The 27,944-nt window shown below is 41.5% G+C and overlaps 5 protein-coding genes and 1 non-coding gene across 10 annotated transcripts; all 6 read right to left on the bottom strand.

Annotated features, from left to right (window-relative positions):
- Positions 1 to 477: 477 nt before the first annotated feature.
- On the bottom strand, positions 478 to 5,516 carry bicdl2l (bicaudal-D-related protein 2-like). Its single transcript, XM_086226845.1, has 6 exons — positions 4,708 to 5,516; positions 4,168 to 4,287; positions 3,916 to 4,077; positions 2,640 to 2,722; positions 2,395 to 2,515; positions 478 to 1,328 (listed from the first exon to the last, which is right to left on the bottom strand). Exons 1-6 carry the CDS (start codon positions 5,203 to 5,205, stop codon positions 969 to 971), a joined length of 1,344 nt encoding a protein of 447 aa, XP_086082971.1. The 5' UTR covers positions 5,206 to 5,516; the 3' UTR covers positions 478 to 968.
- Positions 5,517 to 5,660: 144 nt separating this feature from the next.
- Positions 5,661 to 9,829, bottom strand: sumf2 (sulfatase modifying factor 2). Of its 5 annotated transcripts, none has more exons than XM_086226846.1 (9): positions 9,625 to 9,819; positions 9,385 to 9,544; positions 9,192 to 9,306; positions 8,722 to 8,766; positions 8,480 to 8,630; positions 8,107 to 8,162; positions 7,574 to 7,658; positions 7,340 to 7,481; positions 5,663 to 7,255 (listed from the first exon to the last, which is right to left on the bottom strand). In XM_086226846.1, exons 1-9 carry the CDS (start codon positions 9,677 to 9,679, stop codon positions 7,153 to 7,155), a joined length of 912 nt encoding a protein of 303 aa, XP_086082972.1. In that variant the 5' UTR covers positions 9,680 to 9,819; the 3' UTR covers positions 5,663 to 7,152. The 5 variants fall into 5 exon arrangements, with proteins under 5 accessions (XP_086082975.1, XP_086082972.1, XP_086082973.1 ...); XM_086226847.1 differs by having other exon boundaries at positions 9,385 to 9,541; XM_086226848.1 differs by having other exon boundaries at positions 5,664 to 7,255; positions 9,385 to 9,538; positions 9,625 to 9,815.
- Positions 9,830 to 10,396: 567 nt separating this feature from the next.
- cct6a (chaperonin containing TCP1, subunit 6A (zeta 1)) lies at positions 10,397 to 16,642 on the bottom strand. The gene is made up of 13 exons (XM_086225899.1): positions 16,400 to 16,642; positions 15,721 to 15,784; positions 15,353 to 15,487; positions 15,007 to 15,180; positions 14,624 to 14,727; positions 14,275 to 14,545; positions 13,252 to 13,334; positions 12,467 to 12,563; positions 12,217 to 12,364; positions 11,679 to 11,812; positions 11,415 to 11,517; positions 10,896 to 10,968; positions 10,397 to 10,789 (listed from the first exon to the last, which is right to left on the bottom strand). Exons 1-13 carry the CDS (start codon positions 16,534 to 16,536, stop codon positions 10,717 to 10,719), a joined length of 1,596 nt encoding a protein of 531 aa, XP_086082025.1. The 5' UTR covers positions 16,537 to 16,642; the 3' UTR covers positions 10,397 to 10,716.
- On the bottom strand, positions 13,425 to 13,561 carry LOC147248590 (small nucleolar RNA SNORA22). Its single transcript, XR_015109299.1, has one exon. It is a non-coding gene; the product is annotated as a small nucleolar RNA SNORA22 (small nucleolar RNA).
- A 963-nt stretch (positions 16,643 to 17,605) lies between the features above and the next one.
- Positions 17,606 to 24,732, bottom strand: LOC147248588 (protein NipSnap homolog 2-like). Its single transcript, XM_086227095.1, has 10 exons — positions 24,556 to 24,732; positions 23,061 to 23,188; positions 22,871 to 22,916; positions 22,660 to 22,754; positions 22,401 to 22,471; positions 21,723 to 21,863; positions 21,564 to 21,595; positions 20,954 to 21,048; positions 20,644 to 20,727; positions 17,606 to 18,891 (listed from the first exon to the last, which is right to left on the bottom strand). Exons 1-10 carry the CDS (start codon positions 24,645 to 24,647, stop codon positions 18,827 to 18,829), a joined length of 849 nt encoding a protein of 282 aa, XP_086083221.1. The 5' UTR covers positions 24,648 to 24,732; the 3' UTR covers positions 17,606 to 18,826.
- Positions 24,733 to 25,197: 465 nt separating this feature from the next.
- Positions 25,198 to 27,047, bottom strand: mrps17 (mitochondrial ribosomal protein S17). Its single transcript, XM_086226710.1, has 3 exons — positions 26,944 to 27,047; positions 26,468 to 26,601; positions 25,198 to 25,682 (listed from the first exon to the last, which is right to left on the bottom strand). Exons 2-3 carry the CDS (start codon positions 26,579 to 26,581, stop codon positions 25,356 to 25,358), a joined length of 441 nt encoding a protein of 146 aa, XP_086082836.1. The 5' UTR covers positions 26,582 to 26,601; positions 26,944 to 27,047; the 3' UTR covers positions 25,198 to 25,355.
- Positions 27,048 to 27,944: the final 897 nt, after the last annotated feature.

The raw sequence follows: 27,944 nt of genomic DNA, 5'->3' as shown, positions 1-27,944 counted from the left end.
ACCACGTAGCTTGTCACCAACATTCGTTTCATGTATGCTGGTATTTTTCACGTTAAAACATACGATTCAGGCACTGTATGGTGGTGGAAATTTTCCTCAGCATTGTGGGAAAGAGATGGAAGTTTATTGGTAAAATGTGGTTATTAATCATTGAAAATGCATTTAAAAACTGTACCCAACATGAGTTCTAGATTGTCTGTTGACTGTGAGCATGCCTTCTGTCTTAACATCAGGTGTGACATTGCTGTGCTAATATATGTTTGTTGGATGTTTTGCTAGAGTGGTGACATCAGATGTATGTACGTTTTAAATGTGTGCAAGATAAGAGTGGATTATACAATATTAAACATGTACAAACTGACAGTATAATAAAATGTTGAAAAACCTTATAGCGCCTTTTCTTTCTTCCCCAGCCTCAGGACGTGATGTGGTGTCACTTGTCTCCCAAAAATAAGTAACTGAGCAAGACACTAGTCAGACTTTTGCAAAACATTTTTATTTATCTACAATAAAACTGTAGACTGAAAAAGTAACGCCTTTATAATCACAGTTGTGCTTAAAGTGTAAATAAATGACACTCATCAGAGAGTACATGATCCCAGAAGTACATAGAAGATCCCTTGGAGATGTATTTCAAAACATGAAAGTCTTAACATCATAATTACCAGTATTTCGTAAATGTTACAGTTTTTTTTCTACTTCTCCCTTTTACAGCAATTCAAAGCAAATATTATTGGTTCAATGATGACACTGCCTGATCTGGTCACAGTCTTTGTTCACTGGAGGCCTGAACGCTCCTTGTCGCGCGTCTCCAAGTGTGATACTAGAAGTCAGTGGACAACTGACTTCAAATATCTAAGACAAGTAACAATAATCAAACTTATTTTTGGAGTGGAAGATGATTTTGTGCTATGAACAGGAGGCGTGTGCCTCAGCAACAGGGATGTCAGTGTGATGCCATCGCTGTCTCAGTCGAGCGATATGACCTGGAAGCCGTCGTTCTCTCTCCTCCACTCCAGTTGTGAATCTGCATCATGGTCTCCTTGACGACCGACCTTGACCCTCCTCAGCTTTTCCTTCCAGTTACGCTTGTCGGCACTTGAAGACGGGTTTGGATTTGGAGAGGGAGGAACCGCAGCTCTGGTGATGACGATTTGGTTTGTGTTGGTGGTCGGTGAGGTGGGGGCAGGCAAAGGGAAGTTGGACGGTCGCTGGATGGGCAGTTTGTTGGTTCTCCTCAGGAGGCCCATGCGGGTGGGCTTCTTCTGAGCCTGCTCCGCCTGCTGCTGCATCTGCACCTGCTGTTGAAGGATCAGCTGCATGTCCTCCTGACAGATGTCAAGAAAAACAAACGAGTTACAGCACAAGAAACAGTGATGGATTACTGCTCATACTGGAATGACGGACAAGATAATTAGTGGTGTTCAGCTGTGATCCACATTCGCTTGAAAGGAATTTGAAAAAGGAATTTTCAAATTTCATTTCAACTTTTTTTAATAGCAAATGTTTAGCACAGCCCTAGTTCTATCATTGCAGACAAATACAAGAGTATTTGATTATTTTGAGGCTCTACTGCTAATGCTCATTGCAGCTAAGCTAGTTAGCAATTAGCCATCCAGTGATGGTCTGGAGCAAAGTGATACATGCTGGGGAAGAGGGAAGGGTGATAGAAATCAGCTTCTCTGGTGCTAAAAAGGATGGATTACTCGTGTATTTCCAAAAACTTGGCATGTTCCTTTAACACCAGTGTACAGTGAGCACCAATGGTGCATTTCCTGTCACTTCTGAAACTCAACTTCGAGTGAACATCAGTGCTTGATATGATGTAAAAAAAAAAAAAAAAAAATACTGTAAGATCCAAAAAGAGAAGCACACCAAAAATCAAATAATCCATAATTAATAAACTCATATGGGACATACATACACTGCAGGAACAAACAGAGGAAAACAAGGAAAAGCTATGTCTCTTTATCCATTGCGGGTAGTTGAGGGGTAAATCAGCTCAGATTTCTTGTTCAGTTGAAGCGCTCTCACTCTCTGCTGCTCTCACCTACAAACATGCCAACACTCCTTAGCAGAAGGTGCAGTGCAGCTTTGGGTGTGACGGATCCTGACCTGCACCATATAATCTTATAGGTTAGGTATTAAAAACTGGCAGGATACCAGCTGGCAGTCGTGTCCATGCGTATGAATTTTAATTGCAGCTTGACTTGGGTGTGCTTGGCAGATGACACACATTTACCTCACACTAATGACATGTGTGTGTTGGGTGTGTGTATTGTGTTACCTTCCCCCATATCCCACTGTAACACCCTGTAGTTTTAAGCTCTGTACTTTTAAGCGATGACACGCTTCTCTTTTCAGAGTCATCACTATCAGATGTGTGTGTATCACCTTCCAGGCCTCGAGCTCCAGCGAGAGCTCCAGACGTTTCTGCGCGGCCTCCAGCAGCTGATTGTTTAGCATCATCAGCTCTGTCTTGCTCCTCAGCAGCTCGGCCTCCATCGCCTTCTTCCTGCACGGCCAAACAGAAACAATGACACATGCCTCGAAATAGGTCGGTATCTTCCAGCTTCCTCTTTCCTGACACCTTGAATCATCTTGAGCATGACAATGCGTCACCGTGTGTGTAACCTCACTTCTCAATGGCCTCATCTCGGTCCCGCAGAGCCTGCTGCAGAAGCGCGCTGTCCTCTGCCCCTGAGCCTTGTCCAGGTTTCACCTTCAGAACAAACACGAAAAGGAATCAGATGCTTTGATTCAACTGTTGTTACAGTCACTTGACGTGAGAAGTAACCACAGAAGCCCTGAGAGAACACACCGAAGCAGGCAGATAAGGAAAATGTCCTCCTCAATGAAACAACATTCAGAAAATATGCTGAAAAACTCACCGACGCAAATTATGTAAACACTGCAAATTCGCACAATACGAATTATGTAAAAGCTACAAGTTAAAACAACAACAAATTATATAAACGGTATAAATTCTCATGTTGCAACACAAATTATATAAATGCTGCATATTCACACATCACAAATTATATAAATGCTGCATATTCACACAACACAAATTATATAAATGCTGCATTTTCACACAACACAAATTATATAAATGCTGCATTTTCACACAACACAAATTATATAAATGCTGCATTTTCACACAACACAAATTATATAAATGCTGCATATTATATAAATGCTGCATATTCACACAACACAAATTATATAAATGCTGCATATTATATAAATGCTGCATATTCACACAACACAAATTATATAAATGCTGCATATTATATAAATGCTGCATATTCACACAACACAAATTATATAAATGCTGCATTTTCACACAACACAAATTATATAAATGCTGCATATTCACACAACACAAATTATATAAATGCTGCCAATTTTGCCACGTCAGTCAGATCTTATCCCTTCCCACCGTCAGTCTGTGACTTCTTCTGAACTTGTGACTGACGCACAGTAAATACCAGAGTGTCTCACAATGCCGACCCTGTTGTTTCTAAACTGGTTGGGCCACATAACTGAGCTTAAACATTTGGGAGGAGGATTTCTGGGCTCACTGGAAACCTCAAGCATTCAACTTCATTTGTTCTATTATGAATTCATTGCTGCTTCGCTAGGAATATATTAATTATTATTAAATATAGCTAATGGTAATCTGGTGGTGGAATAAATCTGATGATGCGAGCTACATCATGTTAATACATTTTTAGATTGAAATAGAAAATAGTGTCTGTTCTACTGGGGTGTGATTACAAATTCAGCAAGTCAATTATTAATCACCTTTCCTTTATTCACACACGTGAAGAGCAAACATTCCAGTGACTAACATGTCCACCGAAATCAATGCAAGCTGAGATTGCAGGGATACGTTCTGGGTCAGGCACTCACCTTCTGAGTCAAGTTTATTGCCAGTTTGCGGGACACATTCTGCAGCTGGGCCAGTGCACCATCCAAGCGGTTTTCCTCACGATCCAGTTCACTCGAGCTGGACTCTGTTTGTTCCATCAGTGGGCGCAGCAGTCTGAGAATGGACAGAACCTCCTCTGTGACCTGAGATGGACGTGACAAGGAAAAGATGATGAGAACACTTCACTTTATACTGTGGTGCGGCACCGTGTGTGTAGGCTCGGTGAATGTCACCCTCTCTCTGTGTTGGCTCCATCCTGGTCCTTCTCTGCTTTCCTGCAATTTGTCCACTTGGGCCTTCAGTCTTATGCTGCGTCTGCGAGAAAGCTCCACTTCTCGTCGCACCTCTTTAAGCTGCAGACAAACAGATCAGTACATTTTATCTGGGCAACGTCTCTTTTGAGGTCCAAGCAGTTGTTTGCCAGCACCTAGAAAGCACAATCTGATGAGGTTTGAACAGTGTAAACAGAAACTGATCTTGATACTGGAGTGAAACTGTAAACATCCAGTCATCCTGGCTGTGAAATCCAACTCTTTCATCTCCAGGTGATTGTGTGTCCTGGTGTAGGATCATAAAGTGCATTCACAGCAAACTGAGGTTTACTGCACTTTGAAATCTCACACTGACTTGTTCATTATTTATTGTTGCAATGTTTGTTGTGCTTGTTTGAAGACTAGACTGACTGTCGAGACCGTCTCCTCCGTGTACAAAAGGTTATTTATGCATTTTCAATTCATGACAATGAAGCGAGGTCATCCTGATGTAAGTCCTACCGTGTCTGAGACGTGACCAAGTGTCCGGCGTCTGCTGAGCCCCCTGCCACTGTTGAGCAGGTCTGGTAAGATCCTGTCTACATAGCTTCTCTTTGAGGAGTTCCCATCTTCGCCAGGCAAACCTCCTGACTCGGACGAGTCTCCCGTCCCCTCTGAGGTCAGGTACCCTGAGTTGTCCTTCTCCTCGGACTGACAGGAGCTACTGTCATCTTCTTCATCTTTAAAGCTCAATTCAGAGATGAGACAAGAGTTAATGGACAGCGCATCAGAACAGCTTCCCTCTTCCAGGCTATCAGATGCTGAGTCCATCATCTCATCCTCTTCATGTTCCTCTGGATCTTCTGGTTCTGTCAAAGAGACTTTTGGTTCTGTTGGTAAGACTGATGGTCGGTGAGTTTTTCTATTAAGTCTGCTCAGAGAGTTGTAGAGCTGCTCGCTGGCATTGGTTCGAGGTCTCAGCTTCTCATTGAGGACAGAGAAAGGCTGGGAGTAATCCATGATCGACTCGCTGGAAGCCACGAGTGGAGGCAGAATCACTTGCACAGTCTTAGAAGTCAGAGTCTCGAAGAACAGGGTGGGGAAAGAATGATAGAGCAGAAAACAACAAACTAGTTTTTCCTGATGGGTGTGAGTTTTCACTGGAGTGACAATGCTGTGATGTCATCACGGAGGCTGTGGCTTCGAGTGGCACCACCTAGCTTTCTTCCTCCTTTTCAGTCAACACACGAATCATGACGTATAGGCATACCAGAGGTGCAGGCTCGGGAGGAGGGGCTTTCCATCCAATCATTCCTGCCTGACTCACGATTCTTAATTTAACTCCTTAAACCAAAAAAGTGACGGCAGACAGCCAGGAAAGCATTTAGAGCAGAGAAAATGATACACATTAACAGACACATCATTATTAATATTATTATTATTATCATTATCATTATTGCACTTAAGGTTCCAGTTATCTGTTCTTGATTTTCTACTCCTAACATGTTCAAAGAAAAGTCCTTTGACTTTTAGCGCATTTGAGAGAATTTAACATAATTAATTAAATTTTGTTTCACTGTGCGCCTTGTCAACATCAAGACTGATTCTCAACCAAAATAAATCAAAACATAACCCTACTAAACAACAATCCATCATTTATATAATTAATTAAATATTCCAGAGCTTGAAACTTTTCACTTTTACTTGAATAAAAATGTTAAGTACTGTTTTTCTACAAAATGATATGGTACCTCTACTCAAATGGATTTCTGCTACCTCTCTTCCCAAAGACAAGGATAAAGATGAGTGGAATTTGACGTCATATCTGAAGTAGTCATATCTTAGGAATGCTGACAAAGTACAATTAAATATACATAGATGATTTCAGATGATTATTTTCCCACATCCACAGAAGCAGAGACGTGTCAGTCACAGTAAGTCAACAAACCCTGTTGAACTGCGTGCCTGAGTAGTTTGGAGGCCAGAGCTGGAATTGAAACTATTTTTTTTTTCTCAACAAAATAGTTGGTTTGAAGGATTCAACAGAGGAAGAACGGTAAAATTATGAAGAAAAAAAACCTGAATGAATTTCTAATGTCTACTCAGAGCTCCTGCACTAACTGCGCCTCCTTAGACCTGCAAACCCTGCACTGTGTTCATTTTAGCCGAGGATGTATTTCACTCTCTTTTGTTTTTGGGGCTGAATACGCTTGTTGAAACAGCTGAGAGGCTCTCGCTTGCTTGAGTGTTGGTAAAACTTTGTATCTGGGGTCCAAACCACCACTCGGCTGGGCATTCATGAGACAGTCAACAAAAACACAAAACCAGGATTAGCTGAGGAGGCTTCGACTAGATCACTTTACTCTCCAGTCACATAAGTCTCCCAAAAGACAGAGAGAAGACCGCCAGTGTCTGCCATGACCGACACTCAACTTCTCTCTTCCATTTATTATTCAAGACAAGTCTCCTCTGCCACAAAACATTTTTTTTCCATGTGCACAACAAAGTTATAAAAAAAAATGATACAAAACATTTCTTGGACTATTATTGATTTTCTTTATGTAGCATCAGGAGGTAGAGTAGCTGACAAGTCATCAGAAGGTTACTGGTTCGCTCTGCCACCTTGAGGTGCTCTTCAGCAATTAACTGACGGTTCTCCTGATGCTCCCGATGAGCTGGTTGGCACCTCACATAGCAGCCTCCACCATCAGTGTGTGAATGTGCGTGTGTTTAAGGTAGAAAAGGTGCTACATGAATGAAGCTCCCTGACTCGTTTACACAAAAGAGATTCTCCACAGGAGAAATACTGGTAGTTTTACGCTCTTCTTGTCACCATCATTCATGTGTATCATTGATTATAACACTGATCCCTCACTTTTCTTCATCAGATCCATTAACATCATCTGAATCATCGTGGTTGGAACATTACAGTCCTTCACTTTCAGAATATTCACCTTCTCTGCATTTCTACAATTCTGTTTTTCCTTTGTTCTTGGCTTGTTTCTGCTTGTTGCTTGAAGCACACCTGAATCCCAGATTATCAGAGGCGGAGTCCGGCGTGTTGCCCATCCTGATGAGCACACAAATTGTATCAACCAGTGGGTCAGGATTGTCGCACAGATGCTCCGAGTCTGAAAGCACATAGATAACAGACCTGGTTGTGATTCGTGCTTTGTGATTGGCAGATCCGTCCACCGTGTCGATCCACGAGGCGCCACGCAGGACATACATTGGTCGCGCTCCAGGAAAAGGAGTGGATGTCCATTCCCACGTGTTTCCCATCATGTCACACAGTCCTGGGGAGATATTCAGAGAGGGTTCATTGACTCTACTTCAGTTCCTTACACACGTCATCTCTGCGGCTATGCTAACATTAAAGGACATTTACCATAACTGTTCTGAGGAGGAAACGCTGTGACAGGGGAGAGACCATGGAATCCATCCTCCGCAGTGTCCCCATCAGGAAACAACCCCTAGAACATTCAGAAAATACACCAATCAGTTAGTACGATGAAAAAAACATGTTAAAAAGAAAGATGGGCTTATATGTGTGCAGTTTATTAGCCTATAGCTTTCTCTGTTACTGCTGCGGTAATAAAACAGTGGATAAAGGTTATTTATCCACATTCAAGTGAGCAGAGGGCTACACAGAAGTAGCTGGCTTGGCCAGAGTACGTTTGCATGTGAGCATCGGCATGAGAATGTTGCCACAGAGGTAAACTTCACGCCCCCTGAAATACACCTGAGTTACCTGGCGGCCAAATGAGGATTGTGCAAACTGGTATTAGGTGTGAGAAAATCATTACGAGCAGAGGGGATTAGAAACCTGTCACCCAACTTGAATTAGCTGCATAACAACACAGCAGTCGATCTGTAGTCAAAGCACAAATTAAAACTTTAAAAAATAAAAACTAAACTGACCTGCCACAGGTTGGTTCTATTGACGTGGAACTTGTTTCCCCACGGGTACGTCCGGCCTGCAATACAACAGAGGACGAGTACGTGTTATTGGCTTGTTGTTGAGAAGTTCCGTGAAGTTTTACTTTTTCTTTTACATGTAATTTTATTGGTCAACACGTGAAAACTCTCCTCTGTCCCTCCATGAATCAGACAGATAGGATGCATTCATGTACAATGACACAAAACTGTTCTTTTCATTACTGGCGACCACCTTTAATGGAATAAATTTCCTTAAATTATTTCTTCATCTTGACAGAAACAGGCTAATTTGGGACAAACTTCAAAGCTTCGTCATCAGTTTATATTCAGTGGTTTCAGGATACAAAGCCTGTACCTTGCAGCCCCCCGCGTGCAGCCCACTCCCACTCCTCCTCAGTGGGCAGTCTCTTCCCCTTCCACTGGCAAAAGGCCTGAGCATCATTCCAGCTCACCTGAACCACCGGGAAGTCAAGTCGCTCTCGGATGCCAGAACCAGGACCTGCAGGCTGAATGGCAGAAGGCAGGGAATGGAGGACTGCTGGGAGACATCCAGGTACGGCAAAGAAATGTAACTCCAAGACTAGCACACGACCTCACCTGTCGCCAGAACACCCGCTCTACCGGCAGCCACCAGGGAGCCGACTGCACGGGACAGAAACGAGTCCATCAGTTCTGACTAACAATAAAAACATTGTTCTATACTCTCCTACTGGGGCATGAATATCATCCTACTTGGAACAAGGCAGCTCATAAATGTCTAGTGTTCCCATTGCGCGTGTGTGTGTGTGTGTGTGTGTGTGGTTTCACGTCATAAAACTACCAGAATATGTCATGTATGTTCATATTTTATGAAGCAGTGAGGAACACTGCATTCAGCAATTTTGAGTAATGCTAATCAATGAGGAACATTTATAAAAAAAAAAAAAACCCATTTCATATCCATGTTAATTTTATGGTTTGTTGTGTTCTTTGCCCCTAGTTTATAAAAATCAATGTGACAACGATTTATTATAGATTTTCTGTAATTTCGGGTCCAATAAACTTTACATATTGAGGTGAAAAAGTACCTCTATTCTCTGTGTTACTTTGCTCTTCAGCTCCTCAGACACAAAGTCTTGGAACACAAAACTCCAGCCGAACGTCTCCGCTTCAGTTTTGTACTTCTGGGCTCTGACGAAGTCTCTGTATGAAAGAAGATCAAGTCAATAGCTTTATTAAAGACTTTTAATTAACATTCAGCCTTCAGTCGGGTTTTACTACCTGAAATTGGCATTTGTGACGGGGTATGTGTCTATTTTAAAAGGCTGCACTTCGACCTCCTTGATGGGAGCCTCCCCGTCTCTCCCATCGGCTGCACTGGTTCCCATCACCAGCTTTCCTCCGGGAATTTCCAGCATGTCCTCATCGATTGATGCTGCTCCTCCGACACAACGGGACACTATTGATTCAAGGACATCATGTAGGATTTGAAAAATTGCGGAATTAAAGTAGAGTTCTTACCGGTCACAGCCAGGAAAGACAGAGCAGATATGAAGGAAATTATTATGGCATTCATTCCAGATCTTAATTTAATTTCTGACAGCACACGCGTTAAGGACAGAGTTAACAAGCAATAGAAGTTGTGTAACTCCTACGCTTCATTCTTGACGTTTCGGTCAGATTTCACGGTAACAACGGAAACGCGTTCGACGACGAATAGAGTCCGCCTATGGTTGAAGGTTCCACTTTGGAATAAAACCGCGTTTCGTTTTGTTTTTTTTAAATACATTTTTTCCTGCATGAATGAGTAAATAAACCATTTGTTCCCTCGCAGATCCAGTAAAGGATGTAGTAAAAATATTCGGCTTCTTGTTAACTGTGAAGTAAAGTACACACTTAAGTACATCTATCACAGTTAAAAAAATAAATAAATCCTACCTACCATATAAAAAGGAGACTGAAACTGCAACCAGGTCAGATGTCAAAATTAAATTAACAAATTCAAAGCACTTATTACTATTCATGTAAAACGTTTTAGCATTTTTGAATAATTTAAAAAACTACCTCTCACATGGAGTGGCAGATGGGATAAAATCATACATACATGTTCAAGTAGCAGAAAACAGTACTTTAAGTTCGTATGTGATTACTTTTCCTCAATTGTGATGGAACAGTCTGAATAGAGTAGAGAAGAAAGAAGAACAACACCCCCTCCACCTTTGAGCACCCATATTTTCTTTCTGGATTGTATTTTATTCCATTGATTCACTCACAGAACAGAAACAACCAAATGTTTCAAGAGCCAAGAAAACCTTTAATGGGCAGAAACAGAACTGAGAGGCAGAAGTCAGTGCTTTTAACAAAATCTCATAAATAACCCAATCATGTCATTGAGAGGCATCGACATAGCCATTATAAAAAAACATGACTAGCATAACAAAGGTTTCAGATGCTGCGATGATGCCATGGTGTTTACAGCGTGGTGGTGGTGGTGGTGGGGGGCATCAGCCAGGGAGGCGTCGGAGTGCCATTGGCGGGAATACATCGAACTGACAGGTAAACAACTATCCCTGCGAGTATGATGACAACAGCTACAGTTTCTTCACTTGACCTTTAACCTCTGAGAGAAGACATTCCAGCTCGCATTATTTCATCCACCAACAAAATGTTGCTGGCGATCACCGTACTGCAAAGAAAACAAAAAGGTCAAGGTAAGAGAGCAATAAGGAAACAAATACATCAGGTCACCGAGAAATGTTCCACCAATTTTGTTTGAAAATGAATCATCTCACCATGAATGAAGAAGCTGTTTCTTGACGTTGTAATTATCCCACACACCAGCCTCTCCTGCCACCATGGGCTCCCCTGAGGAGAAACAACAGGATTCAGGTTTACAACAACTTGTGTTCAAAGTGCTCAAGAGAACAAATAAAACTAATAAAGACGCGGACAGAGACTGGAAATATTTCCAACAGAGGACTTCAATGAAAAAGATTATTAATGTAAAATTGACAACTTTACAGTGCTGTGCATCCGATATTTAGTGGGGTGGCTGAACCAACATTGTGAAAACTTCTCAGAGGTCAACAGGTTTCAACTGGAGTTCCACAAAAAAACGACACAGCATTTGTTCTTTATCTGTAATGTCTGTCTTGCCATGAGCCCAGTTGCATGAAAGCTAACCTTTCATTAATTTCTGTCGTCAACCACAGACTATCAGTACACTTACATCACACCTGCGGCTACAACTAGATCCTCATAGGAAACACAACAAGACAGATTTTAAAAAAATCTCCAGCTGCCTGTCTAACCTGTGCTGAGGTCCACCCCCACCAGCTGACCAGACTCTTTGTACTCCATCTGCAGCTTCAGCAGAGTCTCCTGCGGGTCATATCCAGAGTTCTGGGCCAAAACCTGGAGATGGAGGCACATTTTAAAATCAGACGGTGACTCAGTGTTAACAACTACCTTCGCCATTTCCCTTCCAATGATTACCTTAGGTAGGATAAACCTAATGTTCATCAGCTCCATGAGACTCAAATGTTTGCAGTTAGCCAAAGGTCACAAGTCATTACCTTGGGGATGACTAGGAGAGCATCTGCAAATGCCTGGACTCCAAGCTGGGCTCTGCCTTTCACGTTGGGCTTGTGTTTTACCAGAGCATCTGCAACAGCCACCTCTAACGCTCCGGCGCCAGACACCACACAACCTGTGAGAACAACGGTAACAAGACGATCAGAAAAAACACAGGCAGAGAACGTGATGTGCCGGAGACAAAAAGGGATATTCTGGTGCAAGTATGTTCTGATCATCTGAATACATGCAGGAGAGACCGAAACACTCCGAATGCAGAGGAAAAGACCAGAGTCTCTGTAGCACAGACATGAGAGACCGGGGGAGCCATGATAGCACCCTGGGGTGTTCACTGTGCAAATATCAGCATAGTGTGGAGGAATGTGACCTAGATCATTAAATATTTTATGGTGTTGCGCAACTACAGCAAAAATCTAATTTTAAGTTCATTAGACCCCAAATTAGATGTGAAGTGAGGAGGAATATAACAGGAATAAATGAACAACGTGTAATAAATCTCATGCTGCAACAACGTCTCACCATCTTCTATGGCATTCTTGACAGCTCGCAGACCGTCCCTTATGGCGTCTTTGATCTGTATGAGGGTGTGTTTGTTGGGTCCCTTTATCAGCAGGGTGACTGAGCGAGGGTTCCCACACTTCTCGATGTATGTGTACTTCTCTTCTCCCTGCAAACAGGATCAGACCCAATCAACATCGCCACGACACCCCGACACACGCTGGAGGTCTTAATGTAACCAAGGAAGCCACTTGACAAGAGAAACACTCACGAGGGTGTGTTCATAAACCAGGCCAGCATGTCCCAAGCATTCTGGCGTGAGGTCGTCGACTGAATTCATGGCAATCCCGCCGCAAGCGAGGGTGAGCCTGTCGAGGGAACGGCACACACTGCATGTGATTCAGAGGTGGTGGAAACGTGTCATGCAGCAGAGTTCTCCAAGAGCAGCTGGCATCAGTCACTGTTTGTTTATTCAGTGTTGATGGAATATTTTTAGTATGTTCTGATCATCTGAATACATGCAGGAGAGACCGAAGCACTCCGAATGCAGAGGAAAAGACCAGAGTCTCTGTAGCACAGACATGAGAGACCAGGGGGAGCCACGATAGCACCCTGGGGTGTTCACTGTGCACATGATGCTGACTGACTTCTACCAACAAACACAAGGGTTGAATCATATTTTGGAGTTAATCAAATATGGCACCATCATATTCAAAGCAGAGGCAGCATTTCTTCAAGGCCAAATGTGTGTAAGAATAACATTTTAAATGAAATATTCTGGTGCTACTTTGGAAAAATGACTAGAATTGAAATTGCATTGAATATAAATGATCGAATTAGGATTTTCTCTTTCAAGTCGAGACAAATTACAGGGGAGCCCTCTCCTGGTTGAGTACTGGCACTGCTACTGGCAGCAGGAGGGCTGGGCTACATTCAACGTATTCTTTGAAGGCAACAGCAGTGGTGGAAGCAATGATAAATAGTGGGGAGCGCTGTTCCTATCAGTAGCCATTACACAGTACTACTTTCACCAGAGAATGGATGGTGCATCCTTACCTCTCCATGTTCCTCCTCTTTGCTCTGCGCAGAGCTACAATTCCCTCCTTGGCCAGGGCATCTAGAGAGTACGGGTCAATACCCTGAACACACACACACACACCCCAGCAGAGATGAAAAACTTCCATTTATGACTGTACATATACAGTATTTGTCTGTTTAGGTGGTAGAAACTTTATTCTGATCCGCTGAATACATGTAAGAGAGGACGGGACTCTCCTAATGCAGAGGTACAGATCAGAGTTACTGTAGCACAGACACAGGAGACCAGGGGGAGCCACATTAGCACCCCTGGGTGTTCTCTGTGCACCCAGTAAGACAAATAAGGGTTTTATTTTCAAGTTTTATGCAAAAGCTGAGGACCTCATGAGTCTGTGCCGGCTGGGATAGAGTTGGTGGTCAGCCAGAAGTGAAAGTGATCCGCACAAAGTTGGCAAACTAGCAAAACTATGTTTGACTACAGTTGCAATTTTTATATATCTTAGTCAGAGACAAATTGATTCTCTCTCTCTCTCAAATGAGAGAGAGAGAGAGACAGAGAGAGAGAGAAATTCTATGAATAGACCACGATCAAAGGCAAACTCAAAGTAGACAGACGGGTTGGCAGTTGCAGCCCTGTTGCCACCACAGGCACGTCTGCTTCAGCGAGGTAGTTGTTCACAGGTAGAGGATGACAGTTGTGTGTGGTTGTAATATGAGCCCAGCTCTTTAAGTTGGAGTTCTCACTTGGATGAAAATTAAAGTCTGAATACAAGTTTTGATAAAAACAAAACTGCTGATATGATTTAGTGAATTAAAAAAATAATTTTGCGACGATAAAATGTTTTTAGTATAAAAAAACTCATCTGTTTGTATATTTGTAGAACAGAAAGTCTTAAAGACTCATGACAGTAATTAAATTGCTGGCGGTCGCTGACAACCTCAATTACAGGATACACACATCATGAACCACTCGCTGGAAGACACTTACAACCTGCAGTTCAAATACTACCAGCCCACTGCATGACTCTGCTTCATGCATACCTTCTGATTAATGACGACGAAACCTTTCTCCCCGTTGGGACAGACTTTGTTTTTCAGGGCAATGATCTTCTGCACACGATCGATGATGAACTTCCTCTCTGCAGCCACAAACTTCTCCCTCTCCTCGGCGCTCTTGTAGAAGAACCCAGAGTTGACCTCCGTCTTTTCATACTCTAAAGAGACGTTGCAGGTCAGTATGTAGGCATCCTCCACTCGCTTCTTCATGTCTGGGTGTCGGGCGCCGTGGTCCAGCACCAAACCTCTGATCAGCCTGGGACGGAAACACATCAGCAGTGTTTAGATCAAAGCGACCGAATGCTTTGTGTTACCAGTCTTTACTGCTACTCACTGTGTATCGCAGTCAGTCTTGTGCTTCATCTCGATGCATTCCACCATGTACAGGTCGATTGGCTCGTTTGGCTTTGCAATGGCCAGAACAGCATCGACTACAGCCTGCAGGAGAACAATCACACTACTCATTTTCTGATAACAGGAAATGGTAATTCTACCACTGACCATCAAGGTGGGAAACCTTCACCTTCTGCAATCTCTGGTTATCTGCTGGTAGCATCAACTACCAGTTAACACCTGACTAAAATCAGAAAATCTGAAGGACATACTCTGCAGACATCAGTTGAGATGACAGTCATTATTTGGCATTTCAGTGAAAATAACAAATCACAGCTCGAAGTTAACCCTTGGCTTAGCATACGCTGCACAGCCTTCACTCACCTCAGTCAGCAGGTCTGCCAGCTCTGCGTGGACCTTGGTCCTGAGGGAGGTGCGTGCTACGCTGATGAGGGTCTCTCTGTCCATTTCACGGGTCACCTTCACCTCCTCCAGAACAGCTAAAGCTTTCTCTTTTGCAGCCTCAAAGCCCTCAACAATGATTCTTGGATGAAGACCCTGCAAAACAGAGAGTCATCTAAGGAGGACGGATAAGGCTCAAGGAGCTGATGAATTCTGAAGAATCCACATATCAGTTTAAAGGAAAAGAAAAAATGTGCACAACATTAATTAATTAAAAAAATTAAAGCCAACTATGCCAGTTTTTAAACAGCCAGCTGTTCTCCTTTACCTCTGACACGTAGAGATCAGCCTGCTTCAGCAGTTCACCAATGATGAGGACATTGGAGGTTGTTCCATCTCCCGTAATATCATCCTGCGCAGTTGCAACCTTGGCGATGAGAGATGCTGTTGGGTGCTGAATTTGCTGAAATGGAAAAAAAAAAAAAAATCTACATGAAATTATAAACTTCAAAATTTAACCTAGATTTGGTTGTTGTGGCACGTAGAAATACACTGCTGTCAGAGATCATGCACAACCCTTGAGTGTGCGACTATCTGATGGGAACAAGATAGAAATAATTAAGCATGTTTAATGTCATCCACAGCACATGAAGCTGTGATTACTATACAAGAATAAGTTAAGACAGTTTAACTTGCCATCTCGTGTAACAGGACGTTGCCATCTTTGGTTAACTTGATGTCCCCTGCACCAGAAACCAGCCTGTGGGTCCAGACAGAGAGTGTTAGTTAACTAGGAATAAGTCACGTGCAGGTAACTACCTCGACAGCCCAGGTGGTCTAGAAGCCAGACGAACCCTGCCCATGGTAACAGCGTCTCCGCACTGACAGACAGCGACTGAATCATAGCTTCTGTTAATCCATAAATTCCTATGAAAGTATTAATCCAACGTTTTGTCACACTAGTTAATATTAAAACTATAAACACAGATGCCAAAGAAGGTATAGAGTGGCGATGAGAAGTGCGGATCTTCCTTAGTAGTGTTTAAAACACAGCATGCTAACAAGCTATCATGCGGCTAACTTGAGCTTGTCTTAACGGATCAGACGATGACTGGGCAGGGCAACGTGCACCAGGAAAATCCGTTATCCGTGTCGCAAATCGAGGCCTCAACTGTATGAAATCATAATGAAGTACTTTATAAGTAGATAAGACATCACATAGACTGTCAAGTCCCATAAATATATAAAATCCGACAGTATGTATTGTATTTCAAAGTTACCTACGGACTGTGAGCAGAAGCTAACTTTAGCTACTTAGCCAACTGGCTAGTTAGCTTAGCAGGCGTGCCGCACAAAGGGCTCCGGTAGCACTCACATTTTCATGGTCCCCTTCGGCCCCAGGTTACTTCTTAGCACATCCTGGAGCCCCCGGGCTGCACTGATGTTAACCGCCAGGGCGGCCTGGGCCCTGGCTACCTCAGCTTTAGGGTTCAGAGCTTTTACGGCAGCCATGGCGAAGCAGCACAACCAGCGAGGTAAAAGTAAAAAGTACTGCTGGAAGGAGTCTGCACCGCACGGGATGCTCTCGGTCGGAAAGGGAGTCGGTTTCCAGAAGGCTCCACACGTGCTCTCATGCTGCCTTTAAGGACTGGTTTAGACTCGGACTTTCTGGAATGTAGATTCATTTCGTTTATATAATAGTGAATGATCTGCACAACAAATGCGACTATACATTGAGGGCTACGCGCTCCATTTGGTATTACAAGTTATTGTTTTCTTATCTGAGGGGCCAAGTGCTCTATATATTTCAACGTATATGTCTGTTGGGTGTATTTCATATGGAAATCCCCGAAATGCTTGAAAGCAGCGGGCATGAAGCGCTGACCTCGGAACTGATCGCTTGAGCGGCTGATACATTGGCTGTATTGGAAATTAACCTGGAATACATCATTTTAGACGTGCAGGTGACCAGTTTAAGCTCAGGAAAAAAGTAAATATTAACAAAGAGGGAATTCTCACCCTCAACTAAATGACAGTCTTATCAAGTATCAGCTGAATTGTCTGGATAAAATAATCTCACAGTTGGCGGGCCTGCCTGGCAGAGCACTGTTGTGTACACGGAAAGAACCGTCCTGTATTTTATTTATTTTTTGTAGATTTACAATCTTAAGTTTCTCCTGACCTGCCTGAGTTGCCCATTTAACTCGTGCAAAAATGACAGCTGACTCCCCAATGGGGAGACCATAACTGATGAACTGACGTGTTGTCACCTCTCGTCTCAGTGCAGCACTGGAGCAGAGCGCGCTATCTTGGCCAAACGCTGTAACGACACAAGTTCTACGTTCTACCAGGCCACTTTGGCTTCAAAATTTCTATCAGTAACCATCGTCCAATCTATAATTCACCCAGCCCTTGGTTTGATCATCCAGTACCTTAAGGATGACATGAAAACTACCTGGCTGACTGGCTGAACGCCCAGAAGTCGTCTACTACTCCTGAGCAGGTCTGATGTTCAATTCAGATATTGATTTAGCTATTCTTTATGATACAACCCTTTAAAAAAAATAGACAACTTTCCCAGTTTCATCAGAACTTTAATTCATTATGTACAACTACTTATTAAAGTACTGCATTTGACATTCACCACATTGAGTGATCACACTGCTCCAGTCCAGAAACTTTTAAATCCCAATTCATTTACAAATACAGTATCAACCAAACCTCTGGCTTTGTCAGTAAGCCCACTAAGTCTATCTACAATCTGACAATTAAAAACCCATTTATCTCAGTTACGGCACACAATCACCCATTGCTTGATACAGGGAACGGCCAAACCAGGTAATGCAATGATGAACGAGCTCTGCTGAAGATCTGACTGAGCCCTGACTGACAGGATGTTAAGAGGATCTAGAGATGTGCTCAGATACATGTTCAAATATCCATGAGGACTGTTGCCTTCTACACCCTCACGGTGTTCTGCATGTCAATGCTTGTGCAGCTTTGTAACAGCATTATGAATTTTCATCCATCCACCCGATTAAGATATAATTGTACTAACTCAGGTGGATTAAAGCCATGTAAACACAGACTCACTGTTTTTCCTCCAGATGATCAGGTACCTGGTGAACTTTTATTAAAAGATGTAGAGTCTGACTGTGGCGCCGCAGCAAATATCACCATCCCCAACATACAGTATCACTGTCGCTTATAAAACACTTTCTTTGATTGTAAACATCAGGCTCCTCTTTGTAAAGCTGATCAACACTCAATTGTTTTTTGGAAGTGTCATCTTTTGTCAACACTGGTCACATCCACAATAGCTGTGAGAGACTGGAGGCAGTGAGGTTTGCTTGATGTTACAGATGAAAAGTGAAACAGGGTTTTGAGTCATTCTCTTTTGTAACATTTTAAGACATTCAGATCCACTGTGCCCAGCACTAGAAGTCAATAATCTTTTCCTGGTATCTCTACATTCAAACACTTATGACAGTTGTTTTAGATGATTAAAAAAATAAAGTCAGAGGGGTTTCAAGTCTTATTTTGACTACAGAGCACATTTATGTAACAGTAACCGTTCACTGATTCAGTTTTGGTAATGCTTTTTAACCCGCTCATCTGAAATATGGCATTTCAGACTTACAAAGCAAAAGGGGAGAACAAAACAAGTAGCAGAAATGAAAGTGAAAGGAGATATTGTTCTGCTGATGTCCCTGGCAGTGCGCTCTCCGAAGGTTGGTTCCACATCAGTGTGATAGATGCTGCAGCTGCTGAGTTTGATGAAGTTTCCCCTTGGCGCTGGCGGTTACTTCAAGGGTGAATTTTTCATGGGAATCATTATTCTAGATTCCATGTGCTGAATAAGAGGGACTGTGAGAACAAAAAGAAAAAAACAAAAACAACCTTAGCAACAGATTTCAGACTTGCAGAATGTTTTCTTGCACTCGGGGAAACTGTTTAATTCAGACAAAGTTTCTCAGGCTCATCTGTAATCTAACACAGATGATCATGGATAACTGGTTACCAAAACAGTTAAATGTGGTTCAGGGCTGCAAAATTTTGGAACATGAAACTGCACATATTTTGACTGCTATTGCATTTGTAATACAAGTCGCTTCATTTTTACATAATTATTCTCATTTTCAGTGAAAAATAAAATAACTAAAATTGTAATTGAGTGATTTCAGTGTCAATCTGGATCAAACAAAGATGTTTTCTTACGACTGTGGGATTAAAACGTGTACGAAGGACATCTCTGCTACAGTGCAATATTTGATTAGAACGGTATTTTGCCTTTGAAAAATTGTCACGTCCTGTGATTTGAAATTTGCAGCAGGCCATGCTACAAATTCGATTTTGATTAATTCATCATAATGAGGAGGATCTTCACAATCTATTGGACCAGTACCATCAAATCAAGATCCAAGGATGGAGTATAAGTAGTCCTTCTGTAGACATTCTGCAGTGACAGTACTGACATAAACAAATCCAAAACACTACATTTACTGAGAAATTCATTCAATTCTAGGTGAAAAAATTGGAATATAAAAAGCAGGAGAAGAAACAGCTGTGCAGGGTTATCTAAAGGTCTGTGAGGGATTTTTCTCCCTTGAAATACTTGTACATTACCTCACTATAACCTTTGTGGACCTCACAATGTCATAGTGTCGGTCTAGCCCCTGAGGGAGCTATAATACACTGACAGTTTAGAGAGACACTCTACAGATACGACACAGAGGACAGCTGATGTTACTTTTTACGTTTGGATTTTCCCCCCAAAATATGGCTCCCAAACGGCTGATGTTCAGCTGCTGTGACCACAGCTGGAGTGGGACTGTCTGGTTGAGAGGCTGCAGTTGTGGTTGTTTCTACAACAGCCTGAATCACAGTTATCAAAGTCAACATGAAGCTGCAGTGGAACTAGTCTGACTGGCTTCTGCTAGTGATCTAATCTTAGTTGTGATGAAGTGCGACAGGCTTGCAGCCAAACCCCCGAGGCCACTACAGTCAACTGTAACTGACATGTAAAATTGTCTCAAAACCACCTCCTCTGAAAGTCAGTGGAAATGCAAAACATATTGAGGAAAAATGCAAAATGTATCACTAGGGAATGTACAAGCAATTTAAACATCCCCCACTTGATGTTAAGGTAACATTTTAACATTTGTCACTGGTATACGTTGTGTTATCAGAACTGCTTCACAATTTAAATGTTTCCCATTTGTTGTTCAAAAACCTTTGCAGAGGAGAGATGAAGTCAATAACCTCACCCTCACCCTCACAGCGAGGCACTATTTGTTCCTCACACTAGTAGTACAGTCAACTAGTAGTCGCGTGTTATGACCAACGAGAGACGCCTGGTTATAGTCTGCGTGTGAAATTTCCATGTTTGATTGAAATATATTTTTCTTAAATCTATTGTGATTTCTTCCATTTTGAATGCAAGTTTAGAACACATTCAAAAGTTACATCCAGCTTTTCAATGTTTCAAAGCTTTTGAAAACAATTTTGTACCTCATAGTGTTTTGATGTAATACAACTTCTATATACGAAAAATCACATGACCCTCCTAATCACACTCATCGGTTGAAGGACATGAATGAGAGGAAACAGCTGACTCACCTGTGTAATACACAACCTCATCCCAGCCTTCACGCTGCCAGGCTGCATTTCTGATGTTTTCTCTAGACTGGAGATCCTTGTAAGCTGAAAAGACATCGCTTGCTTTCAGGGACAATTCCCAGTTTTTAGTCAAATCAATTATGGTCTCAATATTTTTGCATAATACGCACAAGACCAGGTAAGGGATGAGGAAAAAAACCAAAACGTATAAACTCTTAAGTATGAATCATTTCATCTATTTCTGATAAGATTTTAAATGTACAGCATTTTTTCTTAATGTATAATAAAGCAGCACAGTTGATGTCCTCACCCCATAGATGGTGCACCGTGTACAAACTCCCAATCTGTGTGAAAAAGCCTCCCACTGCCTCGTGGTTCTGCTGGCGGATCTCAATAGCGCGAGCCCTGCAGAGTGCCACGAAGATGTTTGATGACAAATCCTGCCGCTTGACACCGAATTCAACCTCAAGCACAATTAGTGAACTTCAGCTGGAACGGATATTGGCTGATAGCCCAGTAATTTGAATCAAATCAAAACTTTTGTTAAAAAACACAAATTGTTTTAATCCCACTGACAGATTTATTGCTTTATCACATTCAAGATATTTTCATTTAAATCATGTGTTTATTTATGTCTTTTAAATCAAAATAGGTCAATTGTGCTGAAAATATATGAATTCATGAATTAAATCAAAAAGGAGGTCATGCTTAAGAGTCATGCATAATGTGCTTGAAAAGTACCGTTGACTCATATTCATCAGCTAGCATCTGTAAAACCGATAAAATAGTCGTGAGTTTTACTGGTGTGGTAGCTCTGTTACGACAACAAAGCAGTAAAAAAGCTCAGGAGCTTCTCAAATTACCAATAAAAAATGAACTAACTGGTAACTAATAGGAGAGAAGTGAAAGTAATGACTCACCAGTAATTTCCCCACTCGATCATCGTCCCTGGCTGAAATAAAACATGAGAAGTGCAGACATGCAGGAAATTAATAAACATACATGTAAACATAGTGGGTTTGTGCAGAGCGGAGAAGGCCGCTGCAGTTGCTGTGCATGAAGGGAATTAGGAGAATTACCCTAAGCTGGTATGATCGCAGCTCATAGATGTTGGGTCCTGGACGAGAGACGGGTTCATTCCAGAAACTAAACTCCAGCAGCAGCTGGTTCCTGCGAGACAGAAGCATCTTCCCCCTCTCGGTTCTGTAGTCCAGAAACTCCTGCAAAACAATGAGCCACCGTCAAATTACTCAGTATGTCTCAATCCACCAGCTCCGCCATATTGGTTCATCAACTGATATCAGGACATTGAGCTTTAAGGGATGTTGAATCAATTGAAAGGAAAAAAGCTCTTTTTAAAACCACAAAATATCGTGGGACTTTTAGAAAACTTCTCACATTCCAGCTTTTGTTGACACTATCAGAATAATTCTATTTGTTTCATTTTTATTTTACTACACTGGAAGAGAAAGTCAGGTGGAAAACACTCCTCAAAAATAAAACATTCATGGATATTAATGAGCCCTTAAATCAAATGTAAATATGCCAGATTTAGCCTCAGGGCTATTTTTCATCTGTTGTTCTTCAGCAGGTTGATGAAGGCTCATTTTGACGTTGTTTCTAAGTTTAAAAACAAACAAACAAAAAAAACAAAGATAAATATGTTCAAAAAACTGGTGAGACATTGGTCTGTGGATCATATTTGATGGGTGCACTGCCTGCAAGTTGCCAGCTGAAGGTATGCGAGCACCATATACCTTATTCTGCCTGAGTTTGTTCATGACTTCGGTGAGAGCAGGGTATCCTCCCCGATATCTCCACAAGTGAACTAGAATAAAAAGGAGCAGAACAGCTAAAATAATCCCACAAGGATTTCAGTTTTAATAATTAGTCTTTCCCTTGCGTTCTGGAGCAAACGTGATCCGAGTAAATGAGAAAACATGACGGAAAAAAACCCATTTTAACCACAGTGACCACATTAGAAAATGCTGCTCTCAAAAAGTGTTATGCTCTCACCTGCCTGATCCTGCTCTCCGTACCAGGTGTTCCATGTGCCCACAAGTTCACAAGGGTATTCAGGGTCAGCGTGAATAGAAGGCAAGACATCCTCACTAAAAATACACATATGGAATGTGTGAAAGCATGAAACATCTGCTCTATGTAAAACACCAGCACCATCAAAGGACATGTGAATGTGATTAATTAAAAAGGAACAAAAACTTCTTACCAAAGTTCATTGTAAGCATCAAGGCACTCAGGCTTCACATTGTGAACTGCAAGGAAACAATCACGAGTGGGTAGAGCAAAACACCGAGGAGTTGAGGTTTAAAATAGCTCATCCAGCAAACACTTTGAAGAACATACATTCATGTTAATCTTGTGTTGTTCAGAGGACTGCAAGTTGCACAAAGACATACACTGTATTTTGTATAGATTGTTGTCTTCCTTCTTGGCGAGAAGATGAGAGTGAGCGTCCTTTCTTGGGTCGACCTTTCTGACAAACAGAGATTTGAACCAGCTGTCCTCACGGAAACCTGAGAGACTCCTGGAGTGACATGAAACAAAAACATTCAGATACAAGCAATCAATCCGAAATACTAAATAACTGCAGTCTTTACCCTTCCACAATTTTACATTTTAAAGCACTTCTGTCCAGCTCACAAGTCAGTCAGACCTCACAGGTCATCAACTGGTGGTTTTATGTAAAGAGAGTAAGTTGAGTTACTTCTCTCTACAATAAACCACCTGATGTCCTCAAATGTGTTCACCTTGCTAGTTTCCTTATCGATACCCACTTGTGAATTTTTCCTCCTTGATAAACACTTTCATAGCAGTGTCTTAGTAAAAAAATACAACAGATTCCGCTCAAAAATGTTTGTAGGATAGCAAATAACGTACAATAACGTAACGTTTTAACCAACTCATATATTCAGACAGAAATTTACCCGATGACTCCTACATTGATGGGACTGCACTTGTAGACATGTTGCTAGATTTTAATAGACATAATGTAAATGGAGGTCGGTGTGACTACGGTGGCGATGTCTATCAGCCGATAACAGCAGCAGTAAATTGGTCATAATCTTTATGTCTATTCACCGACTTCATAACAAGTGGTTAGCAAGAGAGCTATAAGCTGTACTTCCTCCGTATGACCAGAGGATTAACCTGAAGGGTCTCCTGAGCAGTCTCCCCCAACAGGAATGTTCTCTCAAAACAAACTTAATTTAAGTACCGACAAACAACCCATGCAACTGTTAGGGCTGACACAGAAAGTACGCTGGTTCTTGACTCTCTGCCCCTGGTGCAAAAAACAAACAAACAAAACTTTTACTACTCTAAAATAAACTATGCTACTACTAATAACAACTAACTCACAGCTAACGCTTTATCGTATTAGGTACAATAAGCACATATATCTTAGCAATTCAGTTCCAAATCAGGGTTAAGAAAAGGCACCTGCCACGGCTAAAAAAAAAAAAAAAAGTGATCGTGACGTGATAAAACAAATACAGCTGTGCGGCGATTTACTGCATTTTGACCTTGAAGTTGAATTCACATTGTAAAGGAGAGAAACACAGTTTATAATATCTATTATTAAAGAACATGGCAACTAAATATCCAGGTGCAAGAGTAGTCTTAGACAGGTACTAAATAAACTCGTTTTTTTCCCCTCTCAACATGTTTCATTAATGAAAACAGATCATTCACGGCGAGTTAGCAAGTTTGCAGCTAGGGGGCTAATGCTGGACATTACTCAACGAAACTGGACGCAGCCGACGTTCACTGGAGTTAGCTTAGCCACCTAGCATACAGGAGTTTGTCATTGATGTGGAACAACACAGGACGGAGGCCTACTTGGAGTTGAATTTCTGCAACTTTGTCGGCAAATTTAAAGTGCAAAACTCTGACCTTATGACCACGCTCATCTGTCCGTTCGCCTGAAGTCCGTTTTTTGTCTGTTTGAGGCCGTTGCCCACTCTTTGAAGGACTCGGGTCGCCATGTTTTCCCAAACAAGCAAGCTAACGTTACCGGAGATTGACACGGCTGCAGCCGCAGTCCGCTACTTGCGGAAGAGCTGACGTTACTTCTGGCGTAACCCCGCACAAACTTTATGTCTATGGATGGCCGTATCAGTTGCTAGTTGGAACCGATAGGAGATAATGCTTGGTAATCCTGGCCAAAACCCATATAAAAAAGGAAACCAAAAACGGGGAAAAAGATATGTTGTTCCGGTTATAACTAACTTGCAAACACTGACATAATTATAAGTAATGTAGCCTGCAATTTAGCAGCTCTAATTATTTTTCATTTAGCACATTTTTTGTACATTACATGCATGCACACTTTAATAGTCAATATGTGGCAAAACTGGTTAACACAGTATTAATAAATTATTCATGTAAGCACTTTATAACAGGGACCCCAAGCAAATAGTGTTCTAAATTAAAACATAAAAATTCCTTTTGCATGGCATTTATAATTGTAAAACAAATCTTTTCAAAATTGTGAATTTTTCAAAAATAGAAACTGAGTTTGACAGGAAACAAATGCATGTTTGACACCATATTATCAACTCATTTTATTGTAAATTCCACCGAAATTTGAACAAGGTTGCACATAAATGTCTATTTAGGCTATCACTCCTCAGAAACAAATGACTGTAATTTTACACATAAGCTATCACTTCCACATAAAGCAAAAGTTTTAATTATTGTGACGTGGGTGTCTGTGCTGCGGGGGGGTCAGCTTCACAGGAGGCGGCAGAGATGTTCAGCTCCTGCACTTTCTCTAATAACGTCTTCTCTGCCTCCAGGCTTTGTTGAAGGTCTGTCAGAGTCTCAAGAAACTCAGTTCCTGCAACACGCTTTCCTGTCATTGGGTCAATTGTCTGGCCGATTTTGTAGATAACTTCAACCAGTTCATACTTCACATGCTTGGACCGGCGCTCAGGCAAAGCCTTGATAAGGACGATGTCTCCCACAGTGCACTGTTGCAAAGCATCATGGGCAAAGTAGGTCTTCCTTTTGTTGTAGAACTACAGGGAACAAAAAGTAACCATCAGTCTTCTTTAAATGTATAATAGTTCCGCAGAAAGGAATTGCCAGAAGTCATCTCACAAAGCTTGAAAATAAACATTTGACTGCATGTAATAAAATTGCTCATTTATGTCAGAAATAGTGAACCATTTAAGACATATTATTGGGAAAATTTGAGTTTTCATTTTGTCTAACTGATCGATTGGTTTTCAACTGATCAGTTACCGTTATTGTAATTTCTATATGTGTAGTTTTCAACAACATGACAGAGAAACATAACAGATAAAATTAGGGGGTCAGATGATGTTGGAAAGTGCAACAGAAGCAGCTGGAATGGCAGCTGTAGATGCCGATGTGCTTGCTGTATGTTATTTTGTACGTATGCGTTTTTGGGGAAACTAAAATTTATATGTGTACTATGAACAAATTGTCTCAAACACTCACAGGTAAAACTCTCCACAGAGCCTGTCCTGGGTTACTTACCGGTCTAAGTGCAGCCAACCATTAAATTCTGATAGCCTCATTGTTATTCAGGTGTAACTCATTAAGTTTAAGTTTACCTGATATAACTTTCGGACTGTTGTATCATTGCTGCGGTCAAATAAAATTGAACACTTTGGCATATTAGAACCAATAAAAGAACCAGGTTAAATTCACTCCAGTTTTTGTGTGAGCAGCTGAACTATTTGAGTCCTCCTGGGGACAAACACCATGCTTTCCTTCATCTGTCTTTCCTGTTGTTCCTGTGCAACTCAGCACTGAACAGACGCCGTTATATGTTCACCTTGAGCAGGTAAGGGTCCATCACCAGCCTTGTAACTCTCACTTTGGCAGTTTTCAACATCTTGGTTCCCATAACTTTGCCGATGATCCATTTGGAGTGGTTAATCAATGACATCCTGGGAAGCTTTAATCAACCTTGTGATACACAAGAGACAAGAATGACTCACTTTTGCTCCCAGCCATCATCTGACACATGATCACCAGCTGAATGGTGTTACACTTCAATTCTGAAATCCCGATACTGCGCCAGAATTGAAGATTTGATTTAAACAAATTCGGTATAATTAATTGGTATCTAAATATCCACGAGGTCTTCAAAATGCAGTTTATTACAGACGCGATACACAAATAGGCAAGAAGTTAGCTTAGCTTCTGCTAAGGTTAGCTGGAACCAATTCCCAACGACAAGCAATCACAGACAATGGCTTAACGTTACAAAGATTAACATTCATGACGGGATGTGAAGAATCAACTCACAGGGACTAATCGAAGAGAACACTTGTAGAAGGTCACATATCCTTCCGCGAGAGCTCTCTCGCATGCAGCCCGACACGGCCTGTTTTGATGACGTCTATTACGGCTAGTAAAGAGGGACATACTGTACCATACTGAATCAGAACGTCTCGCATTTTTACTTGCGATAACGCTATATCATCACCAGCAAAAGAACCAAAGCTGGAGATGTATTAATTAGGTTTTTCTTTGAAATCTCTAAATATCTGAAAAGTTCCCATTTCTTTAAGAAATGATTAATTTTAATGTTTTCTTGGTGTTCACAAATTTGCAAACTCCAACATATCAAGCATCAGACAGTATGTTGCATCACCTCATGGCAGTGTATGTTTTACTGGGTATTAAAAATTGCCTTTGAAATAGAGATTTATAGACCTTCTTACGATTCTTGTTTAGTCGTACAGAGTTTCACACCAGTACTCTTTTATCTGAACGTGTTATCAGATTTCAAAAGCCTGCAGCTATAAGTAACATTTTCATTAGGATTCAACATCAGACCCATTAAGTGTTTCAACTTTCAGTGGATATGACGAACTGGGTTTGTGATTAATTCTGTGTTAATATGCTTTATTCTGTCAGCATTGATGACTTTAGTGTTTATCCCCAACGTGTTAATAAAATGAACAGTGGTTTCCTAAGTTGCCTTTCTCCTAGAATATAGAATTATCCTTTTGTTGCCACTAGATAGTAGCAGAGAGACATCACTTCTGAACATATTGTGTCAATTTTATTTTTTAAGAACCAAATTAAAACAAAAGTTATCTCATAATATATCACATGTAGATTACATCTAGAACTACGCTCTTTATATTAATTTAAACCCAACAATTTCCCACGAGTAAGCACATCTGCAGCATTAGAGATGAAAGACTTCCTTTTAACAGGAAGAAATGTTAAGCAGACCCAGGTCTATGGGGGTGGTCATCTGCTGTGACTGTTCTGGGAGAAAGAGCAAAAAAGAGAGG

This window comes from Aulostomus chinensis, chromosome 15 (genome assembly GCF_037954235.1).
Source record: "Aulostomus chinensis isolate RoL2024-O1b breed Wild chromosome 15, RoL_Achi_v1.0, whole genome shotgun sequence".
Taxonomy (NCBI): Eukaryota; Metazoa; Chordata; class Actinopteri; order Syngnathiformes; family Aulostomidae; genus Aulostomus; species Aulostomus chinensis.
The sequence above is the reverse complement of the archived record's forward strand: the minus strand, read 5'-3'. Positions and strand labels throughout refer to the sequence as shown.